Raw genomic sequence first — 15,688 nt, 5'->3', positions numbered from 1 at the left:
GGTCTTCCTAGGAAACAGGGTCAGGGAGCTGCACAGACCTTGAGGAGACAGAGAGGAGAAACAGGGAATGGTCTATCCTAGTCTTTCCTTGCGTGGCGTTCAGAATAAAGATGAGGTCCCAAATCCAATTTACTCAGAGCTCCACTGTGGAGCGATGCAGAGCCATGGAAAACTAAGTCTGCAGCACCCAGGAGATCTGGAGGCTCCTGGGCTGCTTGGCGTAAAGGAACTCTGTTCCCAGTTAAGGAGGGAAGGTAGAAAGGGGCCGTGACCTCAAGCAAAAAAGAATGGATGTTTATTTACCCTTGTTTGTGATTTTACAGAATTGCAGAATTGCAATTTGAACAACTAGGAATGTCCTCAAAGTCGGCGAGTGTACTACTCATACTGTTGCATGTGGTACTGTCTCCTGAAAATCCGTCCAGGATGGAGCAGGGACAGGCGGCTGTTTGTCTTCCACAGGCCCCAGGGGCAGCCCAGCCCAGGCGTGGGGAGGACGGTGGCCTGGGGGAGCTGGCCGTGCACCGCAGAGCCCAGGCTGATGGGGAGGGAGAGGGGCACGCAGAACCTGGCCTCGGAGCTCGCCATGCGTGGGGCCAGCCAGGCGGGCCCTGTCTGACTGCTCTGTTCAGGTTCAGGCCATGGCGGGGGGCGCAGAGACCAGGCTGTGGTCATGGCGGTGAGTGGGGTTGCCCCAGGGCTGCAGGGCTTGGAGAAAAGGGGAGCAGCTGCTCCGGTTGCAGGTGAAGGGGCTGGTGGAAGTGGGAGCGGCCTGACCGCGGTCTCTGTCAGTCGCCCGGGAGCAGAGAGCCAGGGGAGGTTCTAGAGGATGCGTACACTTGGGGACATGGTAGGTGGGGCCCCATATCACGGACTCCGCAGCCTTTGATGAGGAGCCCATGGGCGCTGAGGAAGTCATCAAGGGCACAGTGGCAGCCATCAACACTTTGATCACTGGCACAGGCTGAGTCCAGAATGGGGGCACCATCTCGGGGTTTGGAATCTTCTGGAAAGACATACTGGCCTGAGGGGTGCTTTGAGCTGTGTCTTAGGAGATAACTCTGAATTGGCAGGTAGAGGCAGTCTGAGCCTGGAGGGGCTATGATCGGACCCCAGCCCCAGAAGCTGGTTGTGTGTGCGTGTGTGTGCGTGTGCGTGTGTGTGTACACATGGGCGCCCGAGGCCGCCCCAGACAGAGTTCTGAATCAAGGTTCTACTTCCCATTTGGGTGAACTGCCTGACCACCTCTTCAAGGTGGGGGAGCGGTGAGATGCTGCAAATAGCTAACATCCGCAGAATCCTTACTACGTGCTGGGCTCGGTTCTAGGCCCTTTAGACGCACGAACCCGTTTATCTTCCTGCCAGTCCTCGTCATAAGGCGCAGACACAGGTGTGTGTGGGCACATAGACACGCGGCAGCAGAGGCCCAAACGAATTCCCCGAAACACACAGCTGGGGACGCAAATGGAAGCACACGTGTTGATGTGCTTAAATAAACATGGATGCGAACCAACACACGCAGACGCACACACACACACACACACACAGAGGCACATCGATACCTCAGGTCTTGGGGCAGGAATGGAGTTTGGGGAAAGGCACTTAAGAAAAAGGTATAGATAGCAACAAAGATAATTGGGCTACCTTCACCGACCTTCGCGGTTTGAACACACATAATTTTATAGACAAGGGAAAAGAGGCTCAGAGAAGTGAAGCAACTTTCCCAAGGTCACACAGCCACCAAGGGGGCAGATCTGGGATTCAAGAGGCAATCAGGTCCCTCAAGGTTTTACCTGAAATGCTCCCTGGAAAGGCTGTGAATCCTGCTCAGCAGGGGCTTCCTGTGCAGTGTGAGTTGCACTTGCTCAGCCTGGTGGCTGCCCAGGCAACGGGTGGGTCTGGCCAGCAGCGTGGTGGGCCGGCCTCGGGCAGGCTGGCAATCCAGGCGTTGTGAGCGGGAAGCTGGGCGGAGCAGCTGCTGCTCTCTGGCAGGGAGCCCTTTGCCCCGCCGTGCTGAGCCTGTCCCTTCTCCCCGCAGGGCCTGTACCCACAGCGCACAGCCAGGATGCCCTACCAGCAGGCCCTGCCCCCCCAGCTGGGCTGTTACTCCCGACAGGTGAGCAGACAACCTCCTCCCCTCGGTCCCAGCTCCACGAAGGCCTTCAGGTCAGAAGGACATCGGCTTCCTCGTCCTGGTCCAGCAGGTCACTGGCCAGACTTTCTGGCCCGCCCTTGGCCCCAGAGAACAGACACAAAGGCCAATATGCATGTGGAAAGAAACCCGTGTCCCCAGGTGCTAAATGCTGACACCTCCATGGCCCTCGCTGCGTCGCAGTCCCTCTCTAAGGGCTTTACCTGCATGAACTTCATGGCCACCCTGTGGAATAGGTTAGAGATGAAGAAACTGAGGCACAGAGAGATTCAATAACGTGCGTAAGGTCCTAAAGTTAGCATACCAGTTAGCTTTTGCTGTGGCAACAGACAGCTTCAATATCTCAGAGATTTTCAACAATACTGAGTTTTCCTTCACAAGTCTATGGGTTGGTGGAGCTGGTCTGGGATTGGGTTCAAGCCTGCTTCATGTGTCTCCCTTTGGGGACCATGTTGACGATGCAGTAGCTTTTGCTCCTGCCGCGGTGGATGACGGGAGTGCGGGAAGGGTGAGCAGAAACGCCAACTGCTTCTGAGAACCTCAGCTTGGAGTTAGCACATGGCAGTGTGCACCTGCCTTCCACTGGCCAAGGAAAATCACGTGGTTTTGCCCGGCTTCGGTGGGGCTGGGGAGTCATCTCCTTCCGTGTCAGTTTGTCAGTTAAAATGTAAGACATCCAGTTAGACTTCAGGTAGATGGTGAATAAAGTCTTGGTATAAGGAAGTCCCAAATATTGCATGGGCCCTAGTTATATGAAAAAATGATTTGCTGTTTACCTGAAGTTCAAACCTAACTGGAGGTCTTTTTGTTTGTTCGTGTGCTAAATCTGGCACCCCCACTTCCATGGGTAGGCCAGGAGTGGGTATCTGCTTGAAGACTACACGATGGCAGAATTGGGGTCTGACCTTGGGCAGCCTAGCTTCAGAGTCCATGCTGCCAATGACCATGGCTTACTGCCTCTTACACACAAAATAAAGCAGCAGAGACAGATACGCACTCACAGAGATACAAAGGAAGATGTAGGTATATGCATGCCGCTAAGCTGCACGCACATGTGTATCCAGAGATATTGAAAGTCTTGGGGCAGACATGGAGGTGTGAGGGGAGAGACTGACACCGCACTGTGTCCCCAGGCTGGTCTTGCCCCGCTCACACACAGATGGACAGACCCCACACTCAGACTCACACTCCTTGGCCTCTTTTCTGCCCCGTCCCCCACCCCCAGGGAGCAAACTGTACCTCTGACCTGAAGTATGTTGGAATGTTCCAGAGGGTAGAGAAGAGCCCATAGGTATAGGCTACTTTATTACATGGGCCAGAGCTGCTTTTCTAGCAGTAGGGGCTCTGCATCCTCAAGAAGAATAGAGAGATGAGAGAGAGTCTGGCTCATGGGATCTCCACCAGTCACCCCCACCCCACAAACAGCAATACGTCCATCTAGCCCCAGAGGCAGCATGTTGAGACCACCTCATGTATGTGTGTGTATCTGAAAAAGTAATAGAACATGGTACAAAATAAAAAAATCTCAGAGGCAGTCGCTGTTGCTGGTTCGTTCAGTCTCTTTCCAGTGGCACCTATTTATACAAACATTTTATACATATGTGGCTTTCTGGGCACACTGATCTATCATTACTTTTGTCAGCAAAGTATATCCTGGAGGTGGTTCCCGAGCAGCATACACAGCTGTTTTATGGTGTTTATCATTTACACGTAGTTAGGGACACATCCCTAAAGAAGGCTTGCATGAGCTCCAGGACCTGCATCTCCTCTTTCCTGTCAGTCCCCTTTCAGGTCCGGGCCTCTGCTGGCCCCCTACCTCCAAGAAAACCAGGGGGATTTTCTCCTCTTTCTGCCTCTGTCCTGGAAGGAGGTGCCTTCCTGGGTTCTCTCTGTGAGCTCTTGGCTCTTTTGGACCTTTAGCTCATCATCATGGGGTTTGGGGGCTCATGTCCAGCATCACCAGGTCCTTCCTTTCCCCTGGAGGAGACATGGAGAGGGTCCAGAGGAAGGGGCTCGGGCTTCTCGAGGGAACAGGTGTAGAGGTGCCATAAAGGGGCACAGGCACCAGGCCTTGGGGGTTCCGACTGCAATTCAGACACTTGGAGCACTTACTGTGCAAGGTTAACTTCTCTGAACCTCATTTCCTCATCTCTAGAATGGGAAGAGTAGTGGTCCTGCCTCACAAGCTGTTTGGAGTTTAAATGAGAGAATCCATAGGAAGAGCCTGGCCTGCCCTAAGCTCTCAATAAGCCCTAGCTTTTGTGATTTTTTTTTTTAATTAGATAAGGACATGCAGGGTGAGAGAGGGCTGTCAGTGTGCTGAATCCCTGCATGCCTCGGACCCCAGACTCTTGCTTTTAAAGAGGAAGCCCAGACGTTTCCCCAGTTTTGACGGAAACTCCCATCAGCATCCAGGAGGATGGATGTCAGCTCCATACAAGAGAGGGTTTTCTGACATTTGGAGCTGTCAGTGGTAGAATACAGTGCCTGAAATGTAATGAGCTCCCCGTCAGTTTGGGTATTCAAGAAGACAATTAGTGGCCTCTTTTTTCCTCTCTCCTCTTCCTCTCTCTTTCTTTCTTGCATTCATTCATTTAGCATATGTTTATTGAGCAGCTACTATGTGCCAGGCTCTGTCTTGGGGCTGAGAAGATATCAGTAGATAAGACAGACGGGATCCTTGGTCTGTCAAGGGCCAGATAGCGGGACCCCAGGTTCTTAGCGGGAGTCAAATCTGGGTAGTGTCCAAAACCCCAGTGAGTTCCTGATTTTCCCTGAGCTGAATCTCTTTGCCCTTTCCTGCCCTTTCTCCTAGACTCACACTGTACAGTACTGTAACCACTAGCAGCCCCGTGTGGCTTCTTACATTTAAATCAATTAAAATTAAGTCAAATATACAATTCAGTTCCTCATTCACAGCAGTCACCATTCAAGTGGTCGGCAATAGCCACGGGGGGCTGGCAGCTGCCCCAGCGGGCAGTGCAGACACAGGACAGCCCCGTCACCGGGCCGGCATTTCCACTGAGCCGGGCTGTCTTGGACTTGGAGTGTATTGAGATCCTGAGGTAGAAGCCAGGGATGTATAAATCTCAACAGCTTTTTTTTTTTTTTTGAGGTAGTAAAAGACTTAAAAATGAACAAGGGCTTTTGGGATGGTTATTGACGGAGGAAGAAGTAGGGAGGCAGGGCCGGGAATGGAAATAAAATTTATTTGCTATTTGTTATGCACCAGTTTCTTTGCTTTTATCAACTGACTCAGTCTCCATACAGTGAAGGGAGTGTTTGCCCATTCTACAGATGAGGAAACCGAGGCTCAGATAAACTAAGTATCTTGCCAGTCAGATACAGAAGCTGAGCCCTGGGCTTTTGCCAACCCAACATGGTGCCGTCTTTACACCCACAGTGACTGAGGGGCACAGGGCCTGAGGGGGGGTGCTGGGGTTGGGCTTAGAGCCAGGAACTGTAAGGTTTGGAAGCAGTGGGCTCTGCTGGACCCAGTCCCTCTCTTATCTCTGACCTGCAGGTGACGCCGTACAATCCACAGCAGATGGGACAGCAGATTTTCCGCTCTTCCTACACTCCCCTGCTGAGCTACATCCCCTTCGTCCAGCCCAACTATCCGTACCCTCAGAGGACACCTCCAAAGCTGTCCACCAACCCCCGAGACCCTTCCCCCATGGCAGGAGATGGGTCACAGTACCTGGTCTCCCAGGCATACGGGTGAGTCCTCAACCCACACAGGAAGTCCACCCTGTATCCAGAAAGCTGCTGGGGAGGGGAGGGGGCATGCTGGGAGAGCCTCGCTGGCATGTTCTTGGTACATATGCTCCGTGGCTGAAGGGAGGGAGGGGCCCTGTGCCTGTCGGGGGGCTATGTGGGTCCTGGATGGACCTGGTATGGAGGTGAGGCTGGTCCAGGGTTTGCTGGGCCGCTGTTGTAGGCCCATGATGGGGCTGGGTCCCCACAGCCTGGCTGCAGAAACGTAGCTGCCCAGTTGGCAGTGGACGACAGGTACACTGTCTTTAGCAGGTGGCAGGTGGCGGAGCATGACGCATCTGCCTTTACCCGTTTGCTTGGTTTACAACAGGACACGGCCAGGTAATCTTCTTAGAGCTCTCTCCCCCCAGTTACTGCAGCCTGAGCTCCTTCCCAGGCTAATCTCGCCAACATCCCATTGACTTTGTAACAGGCCCCGCGGAAGAGACTTCCGCGGCTTATCATGGCTGCTCACGCTTTTCCACCAAAGGGCCCCAAACAGCAGAGGACAGGGACTTCGCAGCAAGCAGCCAACACAAACTCAACATTTTAGCTGAAAATTCCACACAAGTTTTACATGCTGGTCCACCATAAATTAATGTTCATTGTCTCGAAAGAACAACACACAGCCGCTCATTCCCACCCACCCAACCTTCAGCTCATATTCCTGCTCCGAGAGGCAGGCGGCGCCGCGTCCCTCCTGACGATCTGAGTCTCCATACACCCCGGGGGAACGTGTGCCCCAGCTGGAGAAACTCAGCTGATAAGATGAGGGACAAATTCCCCAGCCTGACATGGATTCCCTTCCTGTCCAGCCCCCCGCCACTGACCTTCAGTGTGACGTCACGTGGGTGTCCCCAAACTCTCATCCTTTCTGTCAGTGTTTCGCCTGAATGCCTTGTAAAAGGATTACATGTTAGAAAGAGGTTTCCAGAGTCGGATCTGTTCAGGAAAAGCTGTGAGAAACAAAGATAAACAGGTTTCTTAACTGTTGGAATTCTCAGATCATTTAATTTCTTAAGGTGCATAGAAAACGTTCACGGGGGTGGTCGATAGTGTTACTTGAACATGAAATCCACAACCCCTTTTCTTTCCTTTTTTTCTCTTTTCCTTTCCTTCCTTCTCCCCTTCCTTCCTCCTTTCCTCCTTCCCCCTCTTTTCTTCCCTTTTCTTGTACAGCATATCAGGGTGCATTTTATCCAACCCACCCTGGAAAGCTGTGTTAAATCATGTGGTTAATATGAATGTAGTCTGCGGGGGACCCACAGATGACTAGGACACGGTTCCTCCCTTCAGAGGCTGAGAGTGGATGAGATGTGGGCGCAACCTCGTGCTGGCAGAAAGTGAGGACCATCCAAGTGGCCCAAGGACAGAGGGAGCACCCCTGCTGGGTGGCCTGCAGGGTGGGGAGGTTCCAGGGAGCACAGTTGGAGGAGGGTCCAGCCCTAGAGGGGAAGTGTGTGGCAGGCTTAAGGCCTGGGGAACAAAGGTGTCTGCTTGAAGTTTTCAATTTATCCCTGAAAAAGGTGGAAAATAGGATTAGAAAGGGAGGTTGGGCTTGGATATTAAAGGCTCTGACTGGTAGGCCTGGGACCCAATGCAGATCTGTGCACACTGGAGTGCATGGATGGGCTGGAGGGGCGGAAGTAGGACGCGAGACAGGGTGCAGCCTGGAGGTGACTGTAGAGTCTGGAGCGGAGGGTCTCACCTCCCTTGGGGGTGAGACTATACAAGACAGCAGCGGAATCAAGACAGACGACCTGCACCCAACAACTTCCCATTCCGTACCATGATGCTGGGCCCAAGGGAGGCCAGACTGCAGGAGCCAGAACTGGCCGTGCTGGGGAGGGGGTGTGGCTGCAAGGTCTCATCAGTCAGCAGGTGCAAAGCACCGATTGGGAGCCGAAGAGCGGAGGGTGCACGCCTGGTCTCTGGCTGTCTGCAGAGGGGCAGGGAGGGGAAAAGCGTGAGCAAGAGGCTGAGGAAGGAGCTGTCTGGGAAGTGGGAGAGAGCCTGGGCCCTGCACAGGAGGACAGTGACGTGGGGGAGGAGTGGTCAGCAGGTGGCCTGGTGGCCTGAGAGTGAAGTCAGAAAAGTGAGGCAAGGGGGCGGGGTGCAGGCCCATGTCCCCCTAAAGGATGATTTGTTCTAGGCAGCGTTTCCTGGAGGGAAGGAACAAGGAAAAGAATTTCCTTCTCTCATTCCAGGGGAAGAAATAAACAAGCAGCACACATGTCAGGTGCAGGGGGTAAGGAGCGAGAGAATGAAGGGATGTCTCTTGAGCCGAGATCTGAGTGAAATGAGAGAATAGACACGGGCGAGGAGCACTCTGGGCAGCGGCCCCCGAGGGGGGGAATGTGGCTGGAGCACAGTGAGTAGGAGAGGGAATGAGTGGAATTGAAATCAGAGACGAAGCAGGGCCGAACTAGATAGGGCCTGGTGGGCATGGTGAGGAGTTTTCTTTTAAGAGCAGTGGGAAGCTATTAAAGCTCTTACACTGCTGAGGACATGTTCTACTTCTCTGGCTAAAGGAGGTGGCTTTGGCCAATGTACGGAGCCTGGACCACAGGGCTCATGCAGGGACGCAGGATAGGAGCCCTGACAGCTGTTGGAGCAAGAGGTGCTGGTGGGGGGCGCCTGGGGCGCGCAGTCAGCTGAGCATCCGACTCCTGATTTCAGCTCAGGTCTCAGGTCCTGATCGCAGGGTCTTGGGATTGAGCCCCTCATTGAGCCCTGCGTTGGGCTCCCTGTTTGGTGCAGAGCCTGCTTGTCCCTCTCCCTCCCCCTCTGCCCCTCCCCTTCTGCTCCTCCCCCCTGCTCTCTTTCTCTCTAAAACAAACAAACAAATAAATAAATAAATAAAGATGCTGGCGGTGTAGACTAGGGCAGAGACTGTGGGAAGGAGATAAGTGAAAAAATCTGGAGTATTTTCTTGATTGAATTGACAGGACTTGATGATGGCAGGATGTGGAAAGGGAGAGAAGTCAAGCATGATTCTCTGATTTTTTATTTGAACAAGTGGCAATGCCAAAATACTAAGGTCAAGGGCGCCTGGGTGGCTCAGTTGGTTAGGCGGCTGCCTTCGGCTCAGGTCATGATCCTGGAGTCCAGGGATTGAGCCCTGCATCCATCGGGCTCCCTGCTCAGCGGGGAGTCTGCTTCTCCCTCCGCCCTTCCCCCCACTCGTGCTCTCTCTCGCTCACTCTCTTGCTCGCTCTCTCAAATAAATAAATAAAATCTTTAAAATTAAAAAAATTAAACAAAATACTAAGGTCAAGATGACTAGTGAAGGGTCTGTTGATGGAGTTTGGTTTTGGATATGCAAAGTTTGAGATGCCTGTTAAACATATGAGCGGGGCTGTTGACAGGCAGGTGGATATGTGAGTCTGGGACTCAGAGGAGAGGCTGGGGCTGGCGATATAAATTTGGGAGTCATTAGCATATAGATGATATTTAAAGGCACGGGATGGGATGAGATTGCCCAGGGAGTATGTGTGCATGGAGAAGAGATGAGGCCCAAGGTCTGAGCCCTGGGCCTCCTACATATAGGGAGCTTGGGGAGATGTGGAGGACCCAGCAGAGGATCTAAGAGGGAGTGTTAGTGGGGTGAGAGAAGAAATAGGTGAGTGTGGAGTACAGGAGGCCAGGGGAGGAAGTGTTTCCTGGGGGAGAGGGAGAGATCACAGAACGACGTAGGCCCTGCTGGCTGGGACGCAGTGAGTATGGAGTAAGCAGTGGTGTCCGGGGTTCCCAGTGATGTGGGCGAAGCAGGTCTAGAAGAGGCTGCACTGGGCAGGAATCATGCAAGGGCATTGGGGGAGGGTGTAGCTGGGGAGACAAGCAGGGTCAGGAGCAAAGAAGCAAACCAAGAGACTCAGCTATATGAAGAGGGAGAGGTAGGAGCCAAGCTCTCCCCTCCCTCTGCCAATCAATTACATACATTCATGGGGCAGGATAATCATGCAATTTATCTTCCAAACAATAACAAGCTTGAGACTTGAAAGGAGCACCAATAATAATCACATTGGAAATGCCAGTGTAGAAGCTGTTGCAGGCAAACCGGGATAGTTCACCATGCTCAAGCGAGTTCAAGCTTTTCCTCTTCCTCCAGGAAGCACTCCTTGATAACTCTAGTCCATGGAGTTGCCTCTCCTCCTGGCCTTCTAGTGGACATCCTGTCCAGACCATGCCCTTGGCAGGTGAACCCATCAGAAGTTCCCAACCTGAATGGCCTAGATACGTGGGGCGTGGCAATCAGATATGAAGTGTGTCCTGAGTCATTTGTTACCAAGAATTATTAAATGCTGAAGTAACGTGTTCCGGTTTTTATTTTGTAAATCAGAGCGGAATCCAGGGTATCCCTGTAATAACATGACTTTTAATCAGTTCTTTTCCAGTACGAGTTTCGAAAGAGGGAAGAAGAGGTGGGATTACAGCCAGCATTCTTATTTATGAGGCACCTCCCTTGTGCCAGGTCCTGGGCTGGGCTCTGGGCATAAAATGGCAAACAGTCCAGATAATGTCCCTGCTCTCCTGGAATTTATATAATGAGAAAGGGAATCAAACCAACCCAAAGCCTAGCTTACCCATGACACTTAGAGCGAGCGAGAGATACGACACCAGCTGAGTCATTACAAATTAATGCGGTGGTTTGTTCCCATCGCTTCTTCCCTCCCCCTCCCTTTTTGTGTTTCATTAATTCACGGGAGGGTGTGGTGAACGTGAACATCTTCTGTAATATGCATCTGCCCAGCTGAAAAGGGACCGAGAATCCCTGGATTAGACTAAATCTAGCCATTTGCTCTGCTGCGATTTGTACTGAGCTCCGTTCCCATTCATTCAAAGCATCCTAGCAGATGGGTGAAGAAATTGCTATAGGATCCCAGAAGTGTGAGTAAATGATTCCATCTGGAGAGGTCAGGGAAGAGGTCACAGAGGAGATGGCTTTTGAACTCTCTTTTGAAGGATGCATGGCAGTGGTGCCGGGGGGAAAAAGCAGAAGTGTGCGTATTTCTACGCTTGGAAGGTGAGGTTCAAATGCTCTCAGCCCTTCCTTCCTTGAGGATCTAAGCAAAGTTCCAGGCATGCAGTGATGTCTCAACACTTATTCCTTGAACTGGTGTTGAAAGGGCGAGCCTGACTTAGCTTGGTGCTGATAAGGGGAGAGGGAGCCCTGGGATTGTCTAGACTCTGGGATTTCACACTGGGACATGGGCTTGAGTTCCGTAATGTTGTGGAATTCCTGAAGGACACACCTGGTCCTCTCAGGCAGGTAGAATGGCTTTAGGCCCACAGGTAAGGTGCTCAGATCCAGAGAGGCTCCCTGCGGTGTGGTCCTGGAGAAGGAGAGGGCACTGGGCCCATAGAGGCAGCCTCCCTACAGGCTGCCAAGGGCTCCTTGTCCTAAGGAAGTGGCAGAAGAAGCTCTTTATTGTCCTCCAATTGTATCATTTTAATATTTTATTTTTCCAGAGCTGAAGCTTTTTTATTATGCTAAAGCATGTAGCCTCCAAGCCTGTCATGATCTTTCTAGTCCTTGACAGCCACAAAATTAACACAGTACTTTTCCTAATATCTCTGCTAACATCAGGAGTTCCATCACAATGTCCATCTTCTTTCTCTTCCAGGTTTGGCTCGACGGCTGGCGGGCCCGTGATGAACAGCCCGTATTTTTCCTCCAGTGGGAATGGCATAAATTTTTAGATGATCTTTTCTCCTCCCTCCTCCTGCCTTAGCCCTTGGGTCAGGGCTAAGGGCTCTGGAACTCTGGATTCTGTAATAGCGTGGCCTGAGGTTTGGAAAGCCAAGGTTCCGACCAGGTCACAGGCAGAAAACAGCAAGACCAGACTCATCTATTGACCAACTCTCTCACACACACAGCCCCTCTCACACACACCACACACTGTTCACTGCACACGCACCTCCCTCATATTCATACTCACCTGCTCAACCACATATGCACCTGTATTTAGCTGATACATGAGTAATTTTTGTTTTTGTTGTTGTTGGTAAAATAGAAATAAGACACTTATTATAGAAAGTTTGTATTTTATGATAAAAGTGTGAGCTGCTTGAAATGGAGTGTGCCTGCTTATTTTTATCATGCTCTGTGTCATCTTCACTGCTTATTTCCCCCAATGACCAGACACAGCATTAACCCAGGACATGACAAGAGACCACAGGCTGGAGTCCTCAAAGCGCTGCTGTCTAAATATGGGACCCCAGGGGTCATAAACGTAAGGACTTACCTCTTCTCTTCTGTGACCCACTCACTTCTCAACATCCTAGTTCCTGCATCTCAGGAGCGGACGTAAAAGTAAAGCACCCTCCTCAGGGAGCTGTTTTATAGGGGAAAAAAAAATCTCTCTTGGACACAAGATGGGAAAATGTGACCTGGAAATCAATTCCAAAAACAATCCTAAATGTGGTGGACTATATCCAGAGATTGTATATCAATGCCAAGCTCCAGGCCAATCTCAAAACTGTACATGATGGCACTGCCCTTGGATCTATCTCAGGGACTTGAACAAGGCTGTTGAGAGCATCCTGACCACATGTGTGGAGGACACCAATCTGGGGAGAGGAGATGGCCTCAATCGGTAATAGCACACGTACTAAACTCTCTTACACCCATGGCAGGCATCAATAAGCAGCGGTTCCCCTGAGCCTGTACAAAGCCATAGAATCGTTCTCCCCATGGTGGTCCAGGCAGCCATCACTGATCAGGGATGGTCTGTGAAATGAAACCTGTGTGCCATCCTTTGACAGACTCTAACAAGGTGAAATTAAACAGCAAGTTAATGTAAGGACCTACTCTTGGGTCAAAAAAATGAGCTATGCAAATAAAAGACAGACCAACACTATCAGTTCTAAGTTGTTCTATTACCAATCCTATTAGCTATCTGAAAGCTCAACCCCACCCTGGCTGAGTCCAATCCTGATAGCAATGACAGGCTGGGGTCTGGAAATTACTGATGTCTCAGGACGGGCTTAGCCCTGTGCCCACAAGAGCATTTCTCCTGCCCTCACAGTGTGATACCATTGGCCTCACTGGACTTTCCTTCTGGGAACCTGGAAATTAATTTCTCTTCTAAGTTCTCTTAGGACTTAAGCCCTCTCCCTTTCTCCATGGTCTGAGTCTGGGATTCTCCCCAAGTTCTTCAGCCCCTGCCACCAAAGCTGGACCCTATTTCTAGTATGTCTTATTTTTTTATTGATTTCCTTGGCCAACAGTCTAGATTCCCCATGGACTCTGAGAGACATTAGTCACCTAGGAGTTCTGACAAATTCAGGAGCCCTTTTTGTTCCTGAAGGGCTTCCTCCTGTGGTCTCTCCAGGTATTAACCCCAGGCTGGACCATAGTTTACTACCCTCTCTTGATCTCAGGCTGTTTGGAGGCAGGAGAGAGTAAGAGAAAAAGCACTGATTTGCCCTTGGCCAGACCTGGTTCTAAGTCACTTTCCAAATGTTGACCTTGGGCAGAGAACTTAATCTCTCTAAACCTCAGCTTTATTAATGGCAATGTTTATAGTTGTGGGGATTAAAAGATAATATAGACTTAATATAGATTTAATGTCTACTTAATGCAGACTTGTGGTTTTACAATGGTGGAGTGAAGATGTTTCTGTCCCTCTTCTCTTGAAATTGCTCCCCAAATAGGAAAGAGAGCAAGAAAACTTATACAAACTCCGTTCTCAGTGAAACTAGGAGAAGCCAGCAATCCCATCCACTATGTACAAAGTCAGAAATGGGATAGGGGAATGGTAAACGCCTCAGTGGAGCAGGGGGAGATCGTGCTGAGATGCCCGCTGAAGGAGACAAAAAACAAATAATTTTCTCCTGCAGAGTCCTGAAGGTCTCAGGAGGTGCTGGGTGCTGGACATCATGGAAGGTGGGGCTGGAGAGGGATGAAAGTGAGGAGGTGATGTAGGAGGTAGCTTCTATCCCAGCCCCACAAAGCGAGGGGTCATGGACAGTTCTATAGAAGATGGGAGGCATTTTCTCTGGGGAACCTTGGAGACAATGCATAAGGATTGTGGAGCTGAGAGTCCAGACTGAAAATGGGGATTAAGTGAAATACAAATACACATCTAATGCCAACAGCTAGGTCTTAGCCAAGAGGTAGGAGTTTGGAGGGTCCTCTGGAGAAACTGAACTACCGCAAAGGCACTTGAAGGTACCAACAAAAATTATCCTATAATTACGCCCATCAGAAAGAGCTCCCAATCAACTTTTAAAGACCCGAGTCTTAATAGGAATGGACAGTCTTCAACAAGAAAGAAACAGATCAAAACGAAGGTAAAAAGAAACCAAAAAAAGAGAGACAGACCATAATATTCTCAGGGAGATAAGATAGTACATTTAAAAAAAATAAGACAATATGCCATATACTTATTTTTAAAAATCAGAACAAGAAAGTGCTTTTCAAATTAAAACAGTGATAGTTGATGTTTTTCAGTGAAGAGAGTTGGAAGCTAACATCAGAGAGATCTCATGGAAAAGAAAACTAAAAAAAGACACAGGGATGGATTATAGGAGATAAAACATGGGAAAATGAGAGGATCAGTCCAGGACACCAGATATCTGCCTAACAAGAGCTCTAGGCAGAATAGCGAAGATAGAGGGGAGGGTGGTACTAACAGAAAAACACAAGAAAATTTCCCGGATATATTGGTCCAGACTGGTGCTGAGCAAAATGAATTAAAAAGAACTGTCCCAAGGCATATCACTGTAAAATTTCAGAATATCAGGAATAAAGGCAGGATTCTAATAATTTCAGAAAAGCCCACTCACATACAAATGTGCAAGAATCAGAACGGCATTGGGTTTCTCAACAGTAACATGGTGAATCTAGAAGATCCCAGGATAAAGCTGTCATCACTTTGATTGGAAATGATTTTTGACCTAGAATTTTAAAACTCAATTTTTATCTGTACAAGTAGAAAGGAGGTGTTTTTAGACATGCAAAGTCTCAAAAATGTTACCTCTTTGCACGCTTGTCAACAAATTAAGAGAGGATGTGCTCCACTAAGACAGGTGGGTAAGCCGAAAAAGAGGACGCAGAATCCGGGAAGCAGGTAGCCAATGGAACATGAGCAGAAGGGAGGCTAAGGAGGCATCCGAGGTGGTGAGAGAAGAAAGTCTCAGCTCAGAACCATGTGGCAGAGCCTGGCAAACCACCACCAGCCGTCCAGACAGCAACAGGAAGCTAGAGACCTAAGAGAGGAGGTATGTCCACGAGGGGCCTGAGGAGCTGGAGAAAAAGTAAACGCCAGATTATCCTGACAGAGTTGACCGTGTAGAACATTGTACTGAGAGTTGTTTTATAGACGTTGGCAGGAGTGGGAAGACTTAGCTGTAAATTCAAGTGAAAAATGAAACAATTGTTAACTTGGCAGCAGACAATATTTACGTGGTCATAATAATAAAAAGCTCAATTATAGACTTTACCAAAAATTGTGTTATAACTGTAGTGGAAGGATGGAGGTGAAAAGAGAGGTGTGAATAAAGCTAAAATCCTCACTTACCATAAGAGGAAGTCATTATGTAATATCTAAAATGGATGATTCCAGAGAGTGGAATTCCCATAATTATCTAGAAATGTGGAGGTAAATCCCCAAATGAAGTCTCAGCCTTGAAACTCCTCCTCCAGGAGTTCAGGTTCTCCAAGGCTCCCTCAGCTTTATGTTATTCGTTCCTCTGTATGACAGGATTTCCATTTGGCACCAACCACACATTTCCCCCTTCTTCCTTAGTAATAGAACATCATTTTTCAGATTG

The 15,688-nt window shown here is 49.9% G+C and overlaps 1 protein-coding gene across 1 annotated transcript in view; it reads left to right on the top strand.

The window, feature by feature from the left end:
- C5H1orf94 (chromosome 5 C1orf94 homolog) overlaps positions 1-11,915 on the top strand; it is a 40,338-nt gene extending 28,423 nt beyond the window's left edge. The window contains exons 5-7 of the mRNA XM_036065281.2: positions 2,039-2,116; positions 5,676-5,872; positions 11,536-11,915. Coding sequence (XP_035921174.1) covers positions 2,039-2,116; positions 5,676-5,872; positions 11,536-11,611 — 351 coding nt within the window. The 3' untranslated portion in view covers positions 11,612-11,915. The remainder of the gene's footprint in view (positions 1-2,038; positions 2,117-5,675; positions 5,873-11,535) is intronic.
- Positions 11,916-15,688: the final 3,773 nt, after the last annotated feature.

Source organism: Halichoerus grypus, chromosome 5 (assembly GCF_964656455.1).
Source record: "Halichoerus grypus chromosome 5, mHalGry1.hap1.1, whole genome shotgun sequence".
NCBI lineage: Eukaryota > Metazoa > Chordata > Mammalia > Carnivora > Phocidae > Halichoerus > Halichoerus grypus.
The sequence above is the reverse complement of the archived record's forward strand: the minus strand, read 5'-3'. Positions and strand labels throughout refer to the sequence as shown.